Source organism: Chiloscyllium plagiosum, unplaced genomic scaffold, assembly GCF_037043375.1.
Source record: "Chiloscyllium plagiosum isolate Xiang-an unplaced genomic scaffold, Cpla_swu_hap1 HiC_scaffold_31, whole genome shotgun sequence".
NCBI classification, from domain to species: domain Eukaryota; kingdom Metazoa; phylum Chordata; class Chondrichthyes; order Orectolobiformes; family Hemiscylliidae; genus Chiloscyllium; species Chiloscyllium plagiosum.
The window spans coordinates 14,880,821-14,903,722 of record NW_028270169.1 but is presented as its reverse complement, the minus strand read 5'-3'; the positions used below and the strand labels follow the sequence as shown (position 1 = coordinate 14,903,722).

At 38.6% G+C, this 22,902-nt stretch overlaps 1 protein-coding gene across 14 annotated transcripts in view; it reads right to left on the bottom strand.

Moving 5' to 3' along the window:
- Positions 1-1,296: 1,296 nt before the first annotated feature.
- Positions 1,297-22,902, bottom strand: part of ksr1a (kinase suppressor of ras 1a) — a 223,682-nt gene continuing 202,076 nt past the window's right edge. For 8 of the 14 annotated variants that reach the window (XM_087977272.1, XM_087977271.1, XM_087977274.1 and 5 more), the window contains 4 exons: positions 22,610-22,741; positions 22,193-22,328; positions 21,247-21,380; positions 1,297-10,063 (listed from right to left, as the gene is read on the bottom strand). In XM_087977272.1, coding sequence (XP_087833398.1) covers positions 9,982-10,063; positions 21,247-21,380; positions 22,193-22,328; positions 22,610-22,741 — 484 coding nt within the window. In that variant the 3' untranslated portion in view covers positions 1,297-9,981. Of the gene's footprint in view, positions 10,613-14,750; positions 14,788-17,953; positions 18,123-21,246; positions 21,381-22,192; positions 22,329-22,609; positions 22,742-22,902 lie in introns of those variants that run through there. The other 6 variants (XR_006315782.2, XM_087977273.1, XM_043718262.2 and 3 more) reach the window with 6 other exon arrangements.

Sequence of the window (22,902 nt, the reverse complement as noted above, 5' to 3'; positions counted from 1 at the left end):
GAGGTGGGAATCGAACTCGGGTCTCTGGTGCAGTGAGGGAACAGCGCTAACCACTGAGCCACCGTATCTCTTGATTCAATTCAAATTATCAGCTTCTTTGCCAGCATTTCAAAATGGTGACCATTTACATCAATAGAGAAAAATAGCACATACGTGCAGCAGGTAATTAGGAAGGCTGGCCCTTATTTCAAGTGGATTGGAGTATAAGAGTAGGGAATTCTTACCGCAATTGTACAATTGTACCGCAATTGTGGTGGTGAGACCACATCTGGAGTACTGAGAGCAGTTTTGATCCCCTTATTTACTTATTTAAGCAAAGATATCATTTTATTGGAGACAGTGTTTACTTGATATGCAACTGCACAGAACCAAACTGCTTTTGTGACATTGTATATATACACAGTGACTTTTTAAAAAATGAATAAAGTGTATTTTTGAAAACCAAAAGCAGGTCAGACAAGGTTCACTAGGATGAGGAGAAAGTGAGGTCTGCAGATGCTGAAGATCAAAGTTGAAACTTTATTGCTGGAACAGCACAGCAGGTCAGGCAGCATCCAGGGAACAGGAGATTCGACGTTTCGGGCACAGGCCCTTCTTCAGGAATCACTAGGATCACTGATCCCTGGTAAGGTAAGACTGTCTTATGAACAAGGCTAAACAGGTTGAGACTCCATGCACGAGAGTTTAAAAGAATGAAAGGTGATCTTATTGAAATGTACAGAATTCTTAAGGGGCTTTGGCAGGGTAAATGCTGAGAGGATGTTTCCCCTCGTGAGAGAGGTAAGGACCAGAGGGCATAGTCTCAGAATAAAGAGGTGCCAATTTAAGGCTGAGATGAAGGGAATTTCTTCTCTCAGAAGGTTGAATGTCTTTGGAATTCCTTGTCACAGAGAGCTATGGGGGCAGAGTCCTTGTGTATATTTAGGGCTGAGATAGATGGGTTCATGATCAGTTGGGAAATCAAGGATTATGGGGAAAATACAGGAAAGTGAACATGGAGGAATTTCAGATCAGTCATGATCCTATTTAATAGCAGGTTAGACTTGAAAGGGTGAATAACCTACTCCTGTTCCTACAGTCTAATTTTTAGATCGATCCCTGTTTCTGGGAGGATTTTCAGAGTTCAACCATTGACTTGTGTGCAGTGATGTGTAGAAAACCCTCAACTTTGAGTCCGAACTGAGAAAATCCCTATCTAAATGGATTTTGCTTCCATTCTGTCTTCTTTTAGCCCAGAATATGCCATAGTAGTGCATTAATGTTTTCAGTCATTTTGTTAAATAAAATACAATGCAATTGATAAATGACATTTTTAATTATGAGCAATAAAACAATATTGTCTGCACAAAAACCTACATGTCTGATACAGAATTCATCCAGCATACTGAGACTCTTGGGGTTGCATTAACTAAACATAGACCTTGGTTAATACTAACAGATTCTCATAAATTAATTGCAGTTTGCTGGAAGACAAACCCAGTTTATAGAAAATATAATTTTACTGTACAAATTTACATCACATTCAAATCTAATTAAGTTGCTTAGACAAATATGTTGCTTTTTTTTTTAATAGCCACCATGTACATATAGTATTGCATTTCACCTACTGCTGCAATATTCTACAATCAGAACAGCCATTTTTCACATTTAGATTTATTTTCTGGAGTTGAAAACTTCTTGCATTCGCTCCCTTGTATAAGCATCCCATAATATTAAAATTTCAAACACACCACTTATTGCAAAATACTGCAAAATGGCAGCTGCCACTTAGCAACAATATACATAATTTCTTTTTCAAAGGAAGCACTAAACTTAAACAGCACCAGTGTACGTGCAAGGTGCAAGAATCCAACACAAAATACCCAAACCTTAAAGTTTAAGCCACCAATAAATTATTGAAAACTCCCCTTTTTAAAAAAACCACACACGCGTGCACACACACACAAAGAGAATCCATGTACAGAATTTCTAAAGTACCAAAAATGCTACACCTAGCTTCAAGAAGCCAACATAAAATGTAATTTACATTCATAATACATGTTTAAGATTGCACTGAAACCATCGTGCTTATGATGCTACTCTGCTAAATATACTTCGGTGCCACTGTAACATGTTTGCATTACATTCAGTCTCAGGTGCAGTACAAAGAAAAGTAGCTGAAGGAATCTGCCACAATTGTTACAAAACCAAAACTAAAATAAATGGTGTGTGTGTGTGAGAGCGCGTGTGTGTGTGTAACTGAGAGAATCTTCGAACCATGAGAGTAATCATGTTTTATTTATGAATAGAGGTAGGTCATTAAAGGCATAAAACCAACTGCTAATAATATTTGTAATCCCAATTTTGCTTCTTTATTTTAAAAAAAACAACTGATTCATTGGATATTATCATTAACAAGGCCAGTGTTTATTGCCCATTCCTAATTGCTCTTGAGGTGGTAATAAACTGTGTATTTGAACTATAATTCAAATGGTGAAAGTATTCCCAGATGCCGGCCTTTTTTTGGTAGGCTATTTTCGAAGGTAGTTAAGAATCACATGTAGGTTAATCTGGGTAAGAGCGGCAAATTTCCTTTCCTCAAGTAAATTAATGCACTAGCTGTGCTTTTACAACAAATGTAGTAGTTTCATCATCATCATCATGGATATTAGTCTTTTATTGAGATTTCATCAGATTTAGTTCAAGGTGCCACTGTAGCTGATGTGAAAGCTTTGGTAAAGACCTACAAACAGGACAGTCTCCCCAGACAAACAGTGCCAGGAATACCAGCTGCTTAAGACTGTAGCAGAGGCCTGGGATTATCAGGTGGTCATAAACAGGTTGCATATAAATGTAAATCTTTACAGCCTGAAAATCTAACAGGCCAATTTGTGCAACTAAAGATCCCATTATCCAAAGAGATAAAACGATGAGATGATCTGTTTCAGTTATTTTAAATCGAGGATTAATGTTGATTAGGACGTGCGCCGAACAACCTCACACTTCTTTAACCACGACTGTGGGATACTTAATTTAACCTGAGATGAAACATGGAGTTTAACATCTCATCTGAAACACAAGACAGTGCTCTTTCTATATTCAGGTTTCTGGAGTCCAGATCAAGATTAACATCAGCAGACTGTAGCAAGTGCAAGCAATGGGATACAGTTAATACCACGAAAATTCCTTTATCTTCTCTAAAAGGAATAAACATTTTTAAAATAAACGATTAATGGATCCAAAGTAATTACAATTAGGTTGATATACCTAATTACTATGTGGAATAAGAAGCAATCCAGAGATCAATGCAAGAACATTAAGGCTAATTTGAAAAGAGCTCAGAAGCATTCATTGCAAAAGGAAATACTTAACGGCAAAAGGAGGAATATTAAAATGATACATAATGAGATAGGGATGAGGAATAAGCATGTGTCGAGCAGAGATAGATCCTTAGGATGTGGAAGTTGTTAACTGAAATTTTACAAATTTTAGCACAGTTACACGAACTAGAATGCTTTAATCATGAATGTATCTCCAAGACAAAAATAAAATTCCTAAACTAGGTCTTAACCTCTGCATTACAATCAAATATTGCATTAGCAAGTTTCACTCCTTCTCATTCATAAAACAGATTATTTTATTCCCAATTTTCCATTGCATAGACAAGATCTTAACTAGCCAACCACTTGTCAAATTCCTTTTTTTGAAAAAAACACTGAAGCTGTTTGCTCATAAGCTTTTATTAGAAACTTCAAATGATTTTTCTTTCTTCAGTTCCATTTCTCAATTCCCTCTCACACCAACTGACCTTCAATTTCTCTCAGCAACTTTCCAAGTAGTCACAACATCTGCAAAATTCTCATGTCATTTTTCCTTTGTCCTTTCAGCTCCCTCGCTCCTGTCTCTAGTCAATTAGCTCCCTCCCTTTTCAGTCACAAGAATGGAACTGCCAACATCTAAAATTTGGCATTTTGCAGAGGGTTGAGGGAAAAAAGGAGAGCTTTCAGATCAAAATCCCTCTGAATATTCCACTTTGAGGTTTCAACAAGAATTGGATTATCTACTCAACGTGGACAAATTCAAACTCAATTTTGAGCAGAGATTCAAACCTTCCTCACTGGTATCTACAGTTTTCAATTGTAGCTTAAAACCTTCCCTCTTGTCAAAACTGAATGTACAACAGTAATGCATTGAGACTAATACCCAACACGATGGCTGAAATTGTTTCTAGCTACTTCAAGAGCTACTAAGTTTCAATAGAACATAGTGAGGAGAGGTGGTACAAGGCTCACCTGGAGCATTAACACCAGCATGGACCAACCGGATACAATGCCCTATTGTGTGTGCACAGTTTACTTAATCCTCAAGGACTCAATGCACAAAACCACAAGATACTCTATTCAATATTTATCATCGGTAAGTTGATCATCTATGGTGTTGTGCACTAAGTGTGGAGAACGAGTGAAGACAGTGTAAGAGTTACTGGACAGGAGATAATTGGATTGACATGTGAATGCAATGAAACTGCTTTTAAGTTATATATACTGTCTTTAACTTTACATTTCTGTTATCTGTTCAACCCAACATAACAGGACACTGAAGAGAGACAGCAGACTGGAGATCTGGGAGTTTAGATTAGAGTGGTGCTGGAAAAGCAAAGCAGGTCAGGCAGCATCCGAGGAGCAGGAAAATAAACGTTTCGGGCAAAAGCCCTTCATCCGGATCTGGGAGCTAATAGTGCTTGGAATGTAATGCCAGGATTGCATTGCTTCCAATATTCTTACAGCTAACTCCATCAGAGTTTGCTGGGTCTGTAAGAGATCCCTTTAAATGGTAGCAAATATGTATAAGTTCCACAACAGTTGAAAATCTGGCTGCTACCTGCCCCAATGGAACTCGACCACCCTTCCTGACCCAGGTTGCACTGAACTATTTTACACAAACTTATTTTTCTGCACTGATGAAGGCTGATCTCCTACCGAAGCCTGTATTTGTCCCCCTTTATTTGTCAATTTATTGACAGAATACAGGACATCACTAGTAAGCCAGATTTTAATATCAACCCTCAACTATCTTAATAATGCATCTTGAGTGCAACTGAGTGGCTTATTAAGCCATTTCACAGAGCACTCCAGATCCACGTGAGTGATTCTGGAGTGCACGAATTAGAGAATTTTGGTATTGAACGATCTTGTAGGTACATGACCTTCATTACTGAAGCTAGCTTTTATTCAGTGTACCCCAGCTGCCATAGTGGGATTTGAACTGGTGTCTCTGGAACATTCAGACAGACTTCTGGATCCCTATTCCAGGAATATAACCACCATGCTGCTATACCTCTCAATGGAGTTGGCTGACATTGTTAAATTCAATCAACTTGCTAGCCTCAAAGAAAAATTGGGTTCTGATGTAGCACAGACCTCTGGCTCAGGGAGTCCACACCCCTGTTAACATTTCCCTTGATAACAAGCAAGATTTCACATGTACAGGGCAATGCAAAAACTTCTCATATCTTTTCCAACGCTCAGGGGATACTTCTGGCCTCTCTCCGAGTGAAGATGAATATCAACAGAACCTGGGATCTTGTTTCTAAACTCTACATATGTTGGAAAGATGCAAAGTTACAATGGTTTGTAATTATAAAGCACCTTTAACATAAGGCCCTTCACAAGAAGTGATTTACACTGCGGCAAAGAGGAGGACATTAGGAAAGATGACCAAAAACTTAGTCAAAGTAGGAAGATTTAAAAGGAGCATCTTAAAATTGCAAGGTGACAAAGTTGGAGGAGAGAATTACATTGTTTAAAACAAACAGGTGATGGCAAGGCGGTAACAAAGTGGGGTATGTATAAGTGGCCAGAGTTGGAGGAACAGCGGGTTGCTGGAGGTTACAAATATGGGAAGGAGCCAGGTCACAGAGAGATTTAAACATTAAAAAGGTTTTAATAAATGGATATTGGACTGTAAGCCATGTCAGTCAACGGTCATGAAGGTGAAGTACAAACTTAATTTCCCTGTAATGTTATGCTGGCTTCTGTATGAGCATGAACAAGGGGGTTCAATGAAATTGTTGTATTCTCTTTGGGAAGATGTCTCATCTGCTCATGGTGTTTGGTAGCATTGGTTTAGGTGTCAAGGCGATTTTTCATTTACATCTGGTTAGGATTCTAGATCCTATGGTATAGCTTGGGACGGCCAATAATTTGATTGGCTCATCATACATGCCAACATATCAACAGTGTCAGAACGATGAATGAACAAAGAATTAAGAATTCAACAATAGTGAGTTTTAAATGGCTTCCAAATGCAGTTCAAGTTTCAATGATGCACCTGTCCCAAAAGGATACACTATTCAACAACTAACTTTCAAATTAATTTGAATTGTACCCATTTGCCGGAACTCCAAAATATTATGTATGGTCCAAAATTTTTTAAATATACAGTTCACAAATATATGTTATTTAATAAATGGAACATTCCTTATTAAAAACAGTTGGATTTAATTCAGACGTTATGTTGATTGGTATTTTATATTATCGGAGGGAAACTGATTTCATTTCTCCGACTTAGTTGTATTTCCTCCCATATCATCCAAGTATGGTTACAAAGTTTGCATAAATATGGCCTCCTAAATTTATGAAAGAGTTTTACAAGTCTAACAGACATACTATAAAATTTGAATTATTGAAGAAATAATCGATTGCCTCAGTTACATACACATTCCAATACAAGTCTTATCCAAACCAAAAGGTTCATGCAAACACCAGAGAATCAGTGGTCTTCGTGGCAGATTAGTTACAATACAGAGGTCTCTTTCTAATTACCATTTCTTTTGTAGTCCAAAAATCTAAAAAAAAACATTAAAACGGTTTTCTGTTTCACATTACCAAGAAGTGAGTTTGTATGTAAACACTCAGAATGCGGCTCTATTTACAGAGTGGTCCTCAGCATCAATCCAAGGCCAAAGATGCAGAATCCAATTACTGCAGGGCTTTTCCCAGACACTTGAATCAAATGTAGGCTGCTTGAAAAGAATCTTGTGTGCATGACAAATACAAAAAAGGTTCAACTCCACGACCAAAATAGTTCACTGGGATACAGAGCCTTTTAAAAAGGTCAAAACTCAGAGCTCAGGGTCCCAGTATAATATAGTCTTGTGTTTGTGTAAATCATTCAATGTTTAGACAGAAAATACAAATTGGGCAACACCAAAAATCAAACAAGGGATTTCTCAAGGTTGTCTCCCTCTCCTTCGTCCCTGTGGGGAACAGACTGGGAAGGAAGGATCACTTCAAGGATTCAAATAACAAATAAAATTCAATTATTCTTGGGCATAAATAGTTCCAAAAGGGGCACAACATAAAACATAGAAAACAAAGTCTACATTCTCAAATACAATTGTCCTCTGTTTGCATTAACAGAGCAAACAGGATCCCTAGCCAGAATATTTTTCTTTCATTTTCTCTTAATTTCCTGTAACATCTGCACTTGAAAGGATATTAGAGATTTAGAATTTTTGGAGTTGCATGCTTAAATTTTCTTACCATTTAGTAACCAAAAATGTAAACTAAGTAGACTGCATCAAAATGACAATTTTTTGATAATATGGCTCACATGTAGAACTTGAAAGTAACAATGATTGATTAGAACACAGACAATACATTTAGCAACAGATCATGCTGCATCTAGTACAACATTCAACTGAAAGCATTTCAAATACATTTTCACTATGCTATACTTTCTCCAAGTGGAATCTTTTCTGCAGACTTTCTGCACATGGGTACAAAACATATTGTTGTCAAGAGATACCCATGCGTATACGGTGCTACAAATTTAAATTTGTCATTCAATATGCATATCCACACACTGAACCCACCCACCCTCCTTCCCCACCCCACCCCCAGCTACAAAGAAAATGTGCAGGTAGACCAAACTCATGAAACAAAAATGAACACTAACAACAGAGATGCAAAACTGACCAACTGACAACAGACCGTGTGCTTGTTAATGGATGTTTTTTGAACTGCAGGAAGGTTGGTAATCAAGTTCCCCCAGGATCACTGTTCAGATACTTGCTCTTTTGGAACCACTGTGTACAATTTTGGTCACCCTTCTGTAAGTTTTAAACTGGAGAAGGTGCAGAAAAGATTTACAAGGATTTTACCCGGACTGGAGGGTTTGAGATATAGGGAGAGGCTGAATAGGCTGAGGCTTTTCTCCCCAGAGCTTTGGGTGGTATGAAATGAGCTGCCAGAGGAAACAGTGGAGGCTGGTACCATTACAACATTTAAAAGGCATCTGGGTGGCTATATGAATAGGAAGGGTTAGAAGGATATGGGCCAAATGCTGGCAAATGAGAAGAGGTCAGATTGAAATGTCTGGTCAGCGCAGACAAGTTGGACCAAAAGGACTGCTTCTGTGCTGTACAACTCTAAGTTAACAACCTTGACTTCAGGGCAGCATTTCAAAATTTGCAGATGATATAATTTGGAAGCATTGCAAACTGTGAGGATCAAGATCAGAGACTTGTTGGTGGAATGGCCAGAGAAATGGCAAATGAAGTTCAATGAAGTCAAGTCTGAAGTGATACATTTGTGAGGAAGAACACAGAATACCAAAACAAAATACAATTCTAAAGGAGTGCAGGAGCAGGGGGACTGAGGTGATTTTGTGTACAAGTCATGCAGGACAGACTGACAACAGTGGATAAATCATACAGTATTCTCAGCTCCACTAAGGCGGCCATAGATACCAAGAGCAAGGAAGTCATGTTAAACTTGTATAAAACACTGGCTAGCCTCAACTGGAGAACTGTGTCTATGGTTGCACTCCATTCCTTTATGAAGATACAGGAGAGAAATTGACAAAGATGGTTCCAGGAACAAGGAATTTCAAGCATGTAGACTGAGATAAGTTAGGCTGGGTATCAATAGAGAAAAGAAGATGGGCAGGAGATATGAAAGATGTCCAAAAATCATGTGGAGTTTGGAAACAGAAGATCAAGAAGGAAGAAACTTTCCCATTGTTGAAAGGATCGAGAATGGGAGAGTACAGATTAGAATTAATTTCCAAAAGAATGGAGATATTAGGAGAACATTTTTCTGCAGTGAGTGGTTTAGATCTAGAATGCTCTGCCTCAGTGTGGTGGAGTCAGGTGCAGTCAAGAGAATGGAGTTATTATCTGAAAAGAGAGGATATGCAGATTACAGGGAGAACGTAGGGGCAAATGTTAGGTAAATTGCTCATTTGAAGAGCTGATGATACAGTGGACCAAATGGCCTCATGTACTGTTACAATTCTGTGTTACTTTCGTCATTTGTTCCTTAAAGGGTTCTTTCAACTTAATTTTGATTCCATGCACAGATTTTTAATTGGCACACTGATAACAATTCATCTGAAGCATTTTTCACTTTACATTCAACTTGTGAATGCTTCAATCGTTCCCCACCTTTATTTCACTGCTCACAGTACCTACAAATTTACAGAAGGAGATAAGACTTACACCCAAGCGGTTCATAACTTGCCTTTCAGATTTTTTTAATCAATTGTGAACATTCAGACAAATAAGATTCACCAATTAATGTGAAAAACTTTAAATAAGTGGCTTAACTCTGTTTCTATTCCTTGATTTGATTATTTTTCTGTGGATTCAACAGAGGTTTTCAGGATGAAATTGGGTTGAAGTGGACATGAAAGTGCTGATAAACTGAAATTGTAAAATCCCCAGCAATTACAAGGCATGTTTAAGACAATGTTTTTTATGCTACTTAAATAGTATATGTCTTGAAATAACAAAAATTCTATGTATAAAAAGGTACCAGGACGTGGTAACCAGTCTCCCAATACTCAACAGTCCCATTCTTTACTTGCTCACTTGTCAGCTCAACTGTTGCAGGAAAAAATGTAGTGAACGAAGAAACATTTTTGGAAATATTTTCAGGAACATAACTGGATGATGATATCACTGAAACACAACCCATGAAAACAAAGTGAGCATCCCCATTAAAGCTTTTGATTGCTTTGCTGTTCCAGAATTCCCAGGTCAAGTCTTTCGAACCTTGCAAGAACTTTGCTACTATTAATGCTGAAAAGAAATAGGAGAAATAGAACAGATTAACTTCTTTTTCCAATTCTATCCCAGCAGGGATAGTACTGCAAAGAAAAGACATACCAACATCAATCTCAAAAGAGCCAATGTGTAAGCAAGTTAAAAATTTAAAAATGGACAAGATCTAAATGGTCAAATAAAGACCTGAAAAGTAGAAAACCACACACAGTGCAAACGTTTTGCTTGTTCCTTCAGCATGTGTGTAGTATTAGTATAGTCAGTAAAACCGTACACAGCTCAGCAACAGGTATTTTGTTTGAAGTGATTCCAAGTAATCAGGCTCATTCTGTTAGTATGGAGAATGGTTTTCTGTAAACGATGTTATCTTTGAAGCCATTAGCCCAGAGAAAGAAAACTCAGAAAAGGCAAAGAAGCTTGGGAGCATTAACATTACTGTTACATTGTCTCCAAGGGTTAAGTTTGAAGATTTAATGATGGAAATGATTGCCAAAGTTGTTGCATCACAGGGGAGAAAAGTTTGTACGCATGCAAGGCAGACCCAGATTTTGCATCAACAGCTACAATCTGAAAAAAAGGAAAGAAAAGGAGAATTGAAACTTTAATCAGTTTAGATAAAAGAAACAAACCATGCATAGTGAAAAATGCATATCCAACTTCTGGTATTATATCTTCTTCATTCATACAAGCAATAAAGTAGTCAAGAAAAAGTGCTAATTTCTGAATATAAAACCAGTTCTTATGCCTACTTGTCTTCTAAAGTCCTACACCAAATTTACCTGAAATTGGAGAACTTCACCTTTTGAATCATACAATAAAGAATGTTTAGGAATAGGAAATGCCTGTGAGATTGAACATATTATCCCATTTTTCTCACACCCACAGAATCAGTGAATATAGCGAATTGAGTCATGAGGATTATGTTTGCAAATATTCTATCATTTATTTTAACAATTGAAGAAAAGCAAATTAAAAAAAAAGTTTCTCATGACCACCAGACATCTCAAAGCATTTTACAACTAAATTATCTGAAGTGTAGTCATTGTTACAATGTAAGAAACACAAAGATTACTGTTTCTTGTTTCTGGATTTCTGTCATTAAGATCTGAATAAATTAAATCTGGATTTTCTGAAAGCACACTATCAATGCAATTTGCAGACAGACTTGTAACTTTGAATGTTAAGCAAGCCACATGCAATTCTTTGGACACTGGTGCTTTATCTGGTAAGTGGCCTCAAGGGAACTTTACATGTACAGGTCTATTGTGAGTTCATATTCAGTTTAGTGAATGACAATATTTGTTCAATTGGAACAATGTTCCATACACGATATTAAAGTAAAGACTGAAGAAACAAGAGATGGAAACTAATTCAGACATAATAGGGGAATGATAGATTTACAACATATCGCAATTTTGGCCATGACATACAAAATTATTGTGAGGTAAATCCTTTCATGTGCAATTGTATGAGAGAAGGTGGTTGCTCTAATTGGCTCTTACTGTTCAACAAAGCTGGGTCATCCAAATATGATTAGTGTAGAATTTGAACAAAGATTTTAGCTGATATATAGAACTATTAGCAACATGCAATTTTTAAAAATTCATTCTTGGAATATGGGTGTCACTGGCTGAGCAAGCATTTATTGCCAAGAGAGCAGTTAAGAGTCAACTATATTGCTGTGGGTCTAGAGTAGCTTTTAGGCCAGACCATATAAGGATAACAGGTGGACAGGTTCCCTGATGGACATTGTGAAACCCCATTTGGTTCACTAGTCATCAACAATGGCTATATGGTTCAAAGTTTGGGTGAAGATTTGTAGCTCGGGTGCTCGTTGTTGTGGTTCTGTTCGCTGTGCTGAAAATTTTTGTTGCAAACGTTTTGTCCCCTGTCTAGGTGACATCCTCAGTGCTTGGGAGCCATAGTGGCCTGTCCCTGCCGCTTCCGATTGTCAGTTTCAGCTGTCCGCTGTAGTGGCCGGTATATTGGGTCCAGGTCGATGTGTTTGTTGATGGAGTTTGTGGATGAGTGCCATGCTTCTAGGAATTCCCTGGCTGTTCTTTGTTTGGCTTGCCCTATAATGGTAGTGTTGTCCCAGTCGAATTCATGTTGCTTGTCGTCTGCGTGTGTGGCTACTAAGGATAGCTGGTGGTGGTGTTTAGTGGCTAGTTGATGTTCATGGATGCGGATCGTTAGCTGTCTTCCTGTATGTCCTATATACTGTTTTGTGCAGTCCTTGCATGGGATTTTGTACACTACATTAGTTTTGCTCATGCTGGGTATCGGGTCCTTCGTTCTGGTGAGTTGTTGTCTGAGGGTGGCTGTTGGTTTGTGTGATGTTATAAGTCCTAGTGGTCGCAGTAGTCTGGCTGTCAGTATTCTGCTTTGTCCAGGATGACCGTCATTCTGCCTTTGTCTACTGGTAGTATGATTATGTTCTTATCGTTTCTTAGTGATTTTAGTGCACTAAATACACCCAAAAAGCACAACAACTACTTGCAGATACCAACACCTACCAAAAGAGGGAGTTTGACCCCACCCCACAGCTCACCAATAGGATAAATAACACACTGAGGAATCTACAAAAAAAAACGGACAGATAACCAGGTCGGACCGACAAAGAATGAAACCTGAAAGCAACAACACCCCCAGATTCTATGGACTACCTAAAGTGCACAAACCAGACATCCCACTCAGACCCATAGTATCACTACCAGGGACACCATCACACAAACTGGCCAAAGAACTACAGCAGAAACGGAAACACCTGATCAGCGGATCCAGACAATCTATACAATCAACACAGGAATTCTTGGACATCATCAGAAATATACACATAGACAAGGAAGAAACTATGGTCTCATTCGACGGAACGGCACTGTTCACCTCTATTGACAAAACCCTAGCCAGAGAAACAACAGCCAACCTGCTGGACATACAGAACAGACAACAGGACGTTGAACCTATCAACAAAGACGGCATACTTAAACTACTGGACTTGTGCCTCACAACACACTTCACATTCAACAACCAGATATACGAACAAATCAACGGCACACCCATGGGCTCACCAATCTCTGGACTCATAGCAGAAGTAGTAATGCAAAGGTTAGAACAAACAGTCTTACCACAAATTCAACCCAAACTCTGGGTCAGATATGTTGATGACACCTTTGTAATCATTAAAAACACAAAAATAGAGAAAACACACCGGATCATCAACGCCACACTAACAGGAATCCGATTCACGAGAGAAGAAGAAAAGGACAACCAACTCCCATTCCTAGACGTGAGGGTACAGAGAACACCAAACGGAGAATTCACCACAAAGGTATACAAGAAAGCCACACACACAGACCAAGTCCTGAACTATGAAAGCAACCACCCCAACACACACAAACGAAGTTGCATCAAGACACTATTCAAAAGAGCCACAACACACTGCAGCACACCAGAACTGCAAAAAGAGGAAGAGGAACACTTGTACAAGGTATTCGCAAAAAACGGATACCCGCGCAATTTCATCAACAGATGCCTAAGGGAAAGACAACAGAACGAGGACATGCCGCAACCCAAAGGACTAGCCACACTACCATACATCAGGAGCATTTCAGAACTGACAGCCAGACTACTGCGACCACTAGGACTTATAACAGCACACAAACCAACAGCCACCCTCAGACAACAACTCACCAGAACGAAGGACCCGATACCCAGCATGAGCAAAACTAATGTAGTGTACAAAATCCCTTGCAAGGACTGCACAAAACACTATATAGGACAAACAGGGAGACAGCTAACGATCCGCATCCATGAACATCAACTAGCCACGAAACACCACCACCAGCTATCCTTAGTAGCCACACACGCAGACGACAAGCAACATGAATTTGACTGGGACAACACTACCATTACAGGGCAAGCGAAATAAAGAACAGCCAGGGAATTCCTAGAAGCATGGCACCCATCCACAAACTCCATTAACAAACACATCAACCTGGACTCAATATACTGGCCACTACAGCGGACAGCTGAAACTGACAACCGGAAGCGGCAGGGACAGGCCACTATAAATGCCGGAGGAAACACCACAGAAGCGCTTCACAGGAGGCTCCCAAGCACTGAGGATGTCACCTAGACAGGGGATGAAATGTTTGCAACAAAAATTTCCAGCTCGGCAAACAGAACCACAACAATGGCTATATGGTCACCATTAGACTAGACTAAAATTCAGAAGAGTTTTCATTGAACTCCAAATGTTAATTCTGCTTTCTTCCAACATATGCTACCATACTTGCTGACTTTCAGCAGCAATTCCTGTTTTTGCATTTTGACTAGCTTTTTACTCAGGATTTTTATTGAATTCAAATTTTATCGTCATGGCATTCAAACCTATGTCCCCAGAACTGGAGGTTCTGATCTTCAGTCCAGAGACATTATCACTATACCACTACAAAATGTTTGGTAGTATCCTACAAAATCTATTAAAATGAAACAACAGGTTGGGAAATGGAGAACTTAAATTTTGGTACCTAGTCACCGGACATTTCCTGCTTCTCTGAAGCCTTTTTATTGTAACTAATATATATATACACTGATATAGTGGGATAAGATCACAAGGATTAGATTAGATATGCTAAAATGACATGAAAGTTTGAAGTTTGGAAGGTGGTTAGTATATCTAAAATTGAAAGCAATTACTCACTACTTGCTGTGGTGTCTTTTTTTTTCAGAATGACAACCTAAATGAGATACAGTACATTGTTTAGAATGAAGAGGCAGATCTTCAAACCCAAATATAATAGCAATACATTTTGAATTTTCCCTAATTACAGCTTATGACAGGTACCAATTTCAACAAATTGACTGTAGCTCTTGTGCTTAATTCCAAAATTTTCATCAGCAATATATTAGAGTACATTTTTATACCATTATTATTGCATTAAACTCCTTATAGTTAGTGCATAACAGCTTTGTTGAACAGCAAGTGGAAAGCATTTCAATTCTTACTGTCCACCACACAGAAAACAAGCCAGATTTGCATTTTACATCGCATTATAAACATTGTTTCAGAATTTTTTTTGAAAAGTCAAAATAACTCAGTTCATTTCTTCACATTATAAAATCTCAACATCCTGCATTTGCCTCTCATTCTCATAAATAAACCCTTGGAACAAGAAATGTCCCTGCAATAAAGTAAGTCCTTTAAGCAACCAATTAAGCAAATAATAAATCAACTTAGTAAATATTCTCATTAACAGCCTTCCTGCTAACTAACACAGAATGTCTGAGGAACAATGAAAAAGATTTTTAAACTGAACTTTGTAACTAGTAAGTTCTGAAAGTTACTTCAATGTTTTTAGATACTGGGAAAGAAAAGTATTTCTTAAATAAAAACTGAAAGAACTGCAGATGCTGTTAAATCAAACAAACACAGAAGCTTCTGGAAAAGCTCAGATCTCCCCATCCACCCCTCAACCCCACACCAGGCCTTGTTATCACAGTCTGCCATTACACACTACCTATTGTTAGCCACCAACAGTCTCCATTCACAGCTATTCACTCTCCTAGCCAGAGTTATCCACTCCGTTGTCTGTCCAACTATTCTCGCTCTTTGGGATCTAACCCCACCTATCATTTACTCCTACCCCTCCCCAAACCCTACCTTCTGCACATAATTTGACATTTTCCAGCAACCTTCAGTTCTGAGACAGGGTCACCAGACCTGAAACATTAACTCTGATTTCTCTGCACAGATGCTGCCAGACCTGCTGAGCTTTTCCAGAAACTTATGATTATTTCTGAGGCTGCAATGTTCAAGAGAACACAGAATCAGAGAAGAGTGCAAAATTATGGAACAAGTTACTACATTTCATAGAATTTGTATATTCCTGTGGACATTTTCACCCAGCCTTTGAATCTATCCACTCAAAATCTTCCTAATTTGGAGACTTGTGCTATGCCTTTTCCTAGCGACACTTTACAAACAACACTGACAAAATGTGTCCTGGCTAATGTTCTCTTCAGTTTTCTCTCCCTCATTGCAGGGAAACACCTGACAATTCTTCAGAGCTCCACCTGCCACATGGATACTTGATGTGCAATGCCTTTTAGATGCAAACTTAAATACACATGACAATAGAACAGGAGTAGGCCATTTAGCTGCTCCAACCTGCTCTGGTAACCAAAGCGATCATGGCTGATCCGATCAAGTGTGCATTCCCATCTATCCCGAAAAACCTTTCACTCCCATTCTCAACAAAAATCTACAGATCGGTTTTAAAAATCTACTTTGAGTTCCACCACCTTTTTGGGAAGGCCGCATCTGCTGACACATTAAGGCCCCTTTTTTAAAATTGCAACAAAAAAAAACTAGCAAACACAAAAATGAAGAAAGAACTGAATGAAAGAACATTAGAAAATGGATAAAATGTCAGGCAAAGTAGATTTAATATTTTGTTTAAAATCAGCTTTTTTAAAAAATGATGTATGCACATGCAGAGAATGAGGAAACTCAGATGAGCATGGGCAGTTGGCAATTAGAATCAGAGTCATAGAGATGTACAGCATGGAAACAGTTTGGTCCAACCCGTCCATGCCAACCAGATATCCCAACCCAATCTAGTCCCACCTGCCAGCACCCAGCCCATATCCCTCCAAACCCTTCCTATTCATATACCCACCAAATGCCTCTTAAATGTTGCAATTGCACTAGCCTCCACCACTTCCTCAGCAGCTTATTCTATACACATACCACCCTCTGCGTGAAAAAGTTGCTCCTTAGGTCACTTTTATATCTTTCCCAGGGAAGAGAGTTTGTCTATTTATCCTCTCCATGCCCCTCATGATTTTATTAACCTCTATTAGGTCACCCCTCAGCGTCTGACACTCCAGAGAAAACAGCCCCAGCCCATGCAATCTCTCCCTATAGCTCAAATCCTCCAACCCTGGCAACATCCTTGTAAATCTTATCAGTGGATTGTTGGTGTCAGCAAACAACTTTGTTTCAGGAAGAGTTCCAAAGACTCAAAAACTTCCACCCAAACATACTATTAGTTCAGTACAGTGTAGACTCCATTCTGCAATACAGGGACAAGGGTCGGTCATACAGCCTTGAGTTTGATCTGTCATTTAAATTAGATTATAGCTGACTGGAATCTTAATGGCATCAACTTGGTGTTCTATATTTCTAACACCCTTCTCTAAATAAAGACACATCAATCACAATTCTTAAATTTACATATGATTGAGACTCAGCAGCTCTTGGGGTGGATTTCTATATCCCATTGTGGGAAGAAGTTCTCCCTGATACGACTTTTGAATGGATTACCTCCATGCCCCCAACTCTTAACTCCCATAAAGGAAATTTTGTCTTTTAACCATACCAACTCCTTTAGTCATCTTGAATATCTGAACGAGACCACCTCAAATTTCAATTTGTAGGATACAAGCCCAGTCTTTGCAATTTCCCTCATAAATTTAACCTTTTCATTCCAGTTTCATTCAGATTTACCTGGGAAGGCCTCCCTCCAAAAAACAGAATATCCTTTGAAGTGTGGTGCCCAGAACTGAACTCTGTACACTTAATGGCATCTGATATTGATGTAACCATAACATGATTTGCATCATTTGTTTTCTAACACTTTGACATAATGGCCCACAATCCATGAGAATTTAATATTATGTTTTGGCCTTAGACCAATTTAACATCTGAAAACAAAAACACTGAAATCTCTCTCAGAATAGTTTACTTGTTTAGCTCCGTATATTAACAGTGAAACTTTTCTGAATTTCGCCAAAACTGAAGGAGACCCGCAACAAATCAGTATGGAGGGTTTCCACTGCTAATGCTCGATGAAGGGATGCCAACCACATTATGGATTGTTATTACCAGAAAAATGACACTGATCAAAAGTAAGACTTTCTTTATTAGAAATAGAAATACTACAGACAAACAGAAGAAGGAGGTACATTAGATCCAAATTAGCCTGTCAAAGGTCTTGAAGATTACAAAGCAGGGTGATGATGCAAGGCTTGATGCCAGTGGTGGTCATGGAGAGAATAAGGGTGCCAGCATCTTGGAGGGCATGATTCAGTAACACATATTTTAATATTCCCAAAAGCATTAAAAATAAAAAAAAGAAAGGAATATCAAGGTTTAACAGTTTTCAAAGTTTAAATACAAGTGAATGATGGTGTTCAAATAAAAGATTGTATGTAGTATAGTAATACAGGTTAGAAGTCCAGGAATATGGATGTCCAAGGAAATACAAGAGGATACCACAGTGTTCATACAAGAACGAGAAGATAGATGGAGAAAGATGAAGAACACACCCAAAAGAAAAAAAGGAAAATAAGCGTTAGTGATTTTATGTTTAAGTCGTGATAAGAAAATACAGTTTAAAAGGTAAGTGAGTATTTTTAAAATGGTCAAGTCTCGACTTCCTTTTCCATTCAGAGGTTTAAGTTATACATTCCTAAGCGTGCAAATATAATATGATGTCAGCTCTCAAGCAAAACCCAAGTTGGTGGAAGCTTTGTCACCTACTTTAGCACAATGTATGGTAAAGCAAACATTTAGGGGAAAAAAAACCACCTCAAAATGATTCCTTTTGGGTAGGAAGCACAATGCTGAACTTTTCCAAATAAGCCAGTACTCCCATGAAAATCAGCCATATGCCATGTAAAAGCACACAAATTGGTTCCAACAATATTTATTTAGGGTTCCTGATGCAATTATGGTCTCCTGCTGGATGGAGATTGTACCCATCTGTGGAATCAGAACAGAAATTCTCAAAAGGAACTATCAGCTAACCCAAGACATTTAAAATCTACTTTACCAACACTTAACTATGGGGGTCAGTCTGAAGCTCTAGGGTTTAAAGATCACAGCTGCTGCTGAGCCATCCATGTGCATTGTCTACCATCCCATGTCTTTTATGGCTACACAGGGGACTACCAGATTTTCTGTGCCTTCCAATGATGAGCTGCTGGTCAATTCGCTGCTCCTTGGATGCTGCCTGAACTGCTGTGCTCTTCCAGCATCACTAATCCAGATCTGGTTTCCAGCATCTGCAGTCATTGTTTTTACCTTTTTAATACTCATTTAACACTAGCAACCAGCTAACATTACTGTAATGAGATCAGATAATGTGTTTTGGGGCTTATGCCTTCCCAGTGGCATTGGTATCCACTCTGCTTGCTGCCCACTCAAAGAAAATGTGATCTCAGATATTCCTGCAACTTGTGCAGCATCAAAGGAATACGAAGAAAAATATTTTGTGCAAGCACCACACAAGGAAAGTTCCTACAAAATAAAACCGATTGGGGATTGATCCTTGCTGCAACTAAAGTAGTAATGGTATGGAAAGGACTCCACAAAGTCTAGGTTTCCACTTAAACTTAACCTGCCAGAACAGAAAATAACCAAATTTTAATTCCCAATACAGTTAGTCGTCTCAGCCGGACTGGTTGTACAATGTCAAGAGCTGTGGGATTTTGTAAGGGAAGGAAAATAAAATTACAAAGAAGACCTCTCAGCCCCTCTCTCAGATTAGGAGAAAGTGAGGACTGCAGATGCTGGAGATCAGAGCTGAAAATGTGTTGCTGGTAAAGCGCAGCAGGTCAGGTAGCATCCAAGGAGCAGGAGAATCCTCCTGCTCCTTGGATGCTGCCTGACCTGCTGCGCTTTTCCAGCAACACATTTTCAGCCCTCTCTCAGATTCTCCAGTAATTGTATACAGTGCAGGGTTGGTAGAGACCTGCCCATTTCTTAGCTTACAACTCTGCCCAAAATAAAAAGAAATTTCTGAACAAAAAAAAGATTTAAAAACTAAAATGCTATAATTAAGAAACTTTATTTACTTGTAAACATGTGCAAAGGGCAAAGTTACCAAACTCAAGTTGAACCTCTGCAGTTTAAATTTCACCTAAGGAGCCAGAATACATGCAAAGTATACAAGGATTAAAACGCTAGACCTGGTGGAAATTATTAATTTAGTCTCCCAATTTCTCAGTTTCTTTTGCAACTATTTAAATGATACAATCGTCCAGACTAATGCTTCCAGACTAATGCTTCCAATGTGCTTTTCTCTTTTGTAAACCAAACATTTACCTTTCCATCACTTACAAGGCCCTCAATTCTGCCCATGCCATTTCATCCTCTTTCCTCCCAGAAGCACGATTGGCCTTTCCTTGTCCTGACATTCTACTCCGCAGCCTATGTTTGCAGTGGAGCAAGTTCTGTCAGTGTGATGCCAACAACAAACATATCTTCACCTCCCCTCTCGGTAATTCCCAAGTGGCTGCGCCCTATGCAACATCCTGGTCCATTTCAGTCATCCCCAAAATTCCCCCCCCCCCCCTTTCGTCTGATAGATACATCTCCTGTGACTGAATTGAAAGGTAACTGACACCTGCTCTCACCTCATCCCCATCTAGGGCTCAAGCACTCCTTTCAAACGGAGCAACAATTTACCTTGTGCATACTTCAATTTAGTCAACTATATTTGTTACCTACAATGTGGTCTCCTTTACATACCAAACTTTGAGATCATGCATAACCCCAAGCTTCCAATCACTTGTCATGTTATTTCTCCACATTGTTTCCAATTTGGCCATTCTATCTTTGACCTACCATAATGTTTGAAAGAAGTTCAATGCAAGCTCATGGAATAGGGCGCTTTCATTTGGAAACTCTACAGACCTGTTCATTCTGAATTCAACAGTTTTAGTTTGTAACCACTGACCCCATTTTGCTTGCCGGTTTGGATTTTTGCTCCTGTTTCTCTTTCAGTTCCTTTACTTTTCAAACGTATCAGTTATACAGTATCTTGACATTCATACCTCCACTAGACATGATATGTATTCACGTATCCTGTCATCCCACCTTTTGGTCGTGCACTACAACCTTTGTTATTCAATCTCTCTTGCTCTCTACCAAACCTACACTTGTCTGTTTTCCCACCTTTGAGAGCCCTTCCCTTCTTTGAAACCCTTACATTTTTAATGAATAAGTCAGAGAGCTGAAGCTCTATTAATTCTGGTTCACTGTCCACAGATGCTGCTTTTTAGCAGCATTTTCTGTTTCTTTATGCCAGTAAGCACAGACACATCCCAACAATGGAGCTGAACTGCAAGAAAAACTAAACAAAGCACTAGGAATTCAGGTACAAAAAAAAAGAACATGAAGAGATACTAACTCTGCAGATTTCCAGAAGTGACCTGGATGAGAAAGTCGCCTGTTGAGTTTTGGCAGTTTTTCAAGCATGTCCATCAGCTGAGTAAAAGTTGGCCTTTCATTTTGATCATAAGACCAACATGCAGACAGAATTTCCTACAGAGAAAGCAGAAGATATTGTCAGTGTTTCTATTTATCCTTTACTGGTGTGAAATTTTGGTCCATTGGTTTGGCTTGGTCCGCAAGGAACCTAACCATGAACACCATTAAGCATTGTTTCTACCAGTTCAACAGACTTATACTGATTTGCCTCAGTATTCACATGTTGTGTGTTATAAAATCATCTTAAATATCAGCTTAACTATTTAACCTACTTGTTTCCAATTTGTGAAAACGTGTATTTCTCTCCTACTTCCTTTTGTTCTATTCTTTTAATTGCTATTTGTCTTTATTCTTTCAAATTTTAACTAGTAAGGGGAATTTGACAAATGCTGACTAACCTATGAAATGTTTTGAGTATTTTCTGTTTTAACTTGTAATAAGTTACTGATGATTCGAAGATTGTATTTGTCACAGAGATTAACTTTAGTATTTCTATTCAGAGATCAGCTAACGACATTGTGTGGGAATTGAACCTTGGATCCAATGCTCTACATGCTGCACTGATTTACTCAAGGACTCCCTGGAGAAAGGTTAATCATTAGTCATATATGGAAATTATAAAATAATTGAAATTTTAACAATTCCAGGAAGGGAATGTAGTAACTCCAAAACAGATGCTCAAATACATTTAACAAATTTCTCTTAAAACACCTGTCTTCAAATGAAACTAGTCACATGATTTTAAAATAATTTTAGCACTTGAAGACATTTTTCTAAAGCTTACAAGTCAGAGATTCTGATGACTTTGTAGGAACTCAATGTTGCTCAACCAAATCAATAGCTATTCTGCAATAAGTCTTACTCACCGTCACTTCCTTTCCCAAGGAAATCTGAGCTAGTAGATTTTGGACTCCTTCTCCACTACCAACTTGCCAGATTATTGCCTCAACAGGTTGGTTCTTAAATGGCCATTCTCTGGCCTGAAGCTCATACCAAATAGTCCTGCAAAAATTAGGAAATTAGTCAAAAATGGGTATTATATGAAAATTGCAGACTTCAAAACAAAAATTCCACAGCTCATACTACACCAACACTATAGAGCATACTTAAACATTCAATTCGCTAGCTTACTTCAGAATGTAACCCAGTTACACACCTGTGGGGCCATTGCATTGCAGACAATGAACTTTTCCCACAGAAGTCCTTAGAAACAAACCTAAATGAAAAATCATTCACTTTCTAAAAAACATTAGTCTACAGTATATGGGCATAATAGGTCTTACCCAAATGCATATATATCCCCCGCCTTTGAAAATGGAAGTTTGTCTTCATCCTTGCCTGAATACATTTCTTGGACTATTTCAGGAGCTACATAGCATAACCATCCATTTGGCAGCTTCAATTCATTCTCTCTCCTGTAATGATTCCATCATAAAATTAGAAACCTACTTTAACATGATTGCTAAAACAGAAAACGTGTGAGATACATCACATTCACCCTTGTTTGAAAGCACCAGTTCATGTCTGGATACAATTGGCACTGGCAAGTCTCTGATTCCTTTTCATGTGGACATTG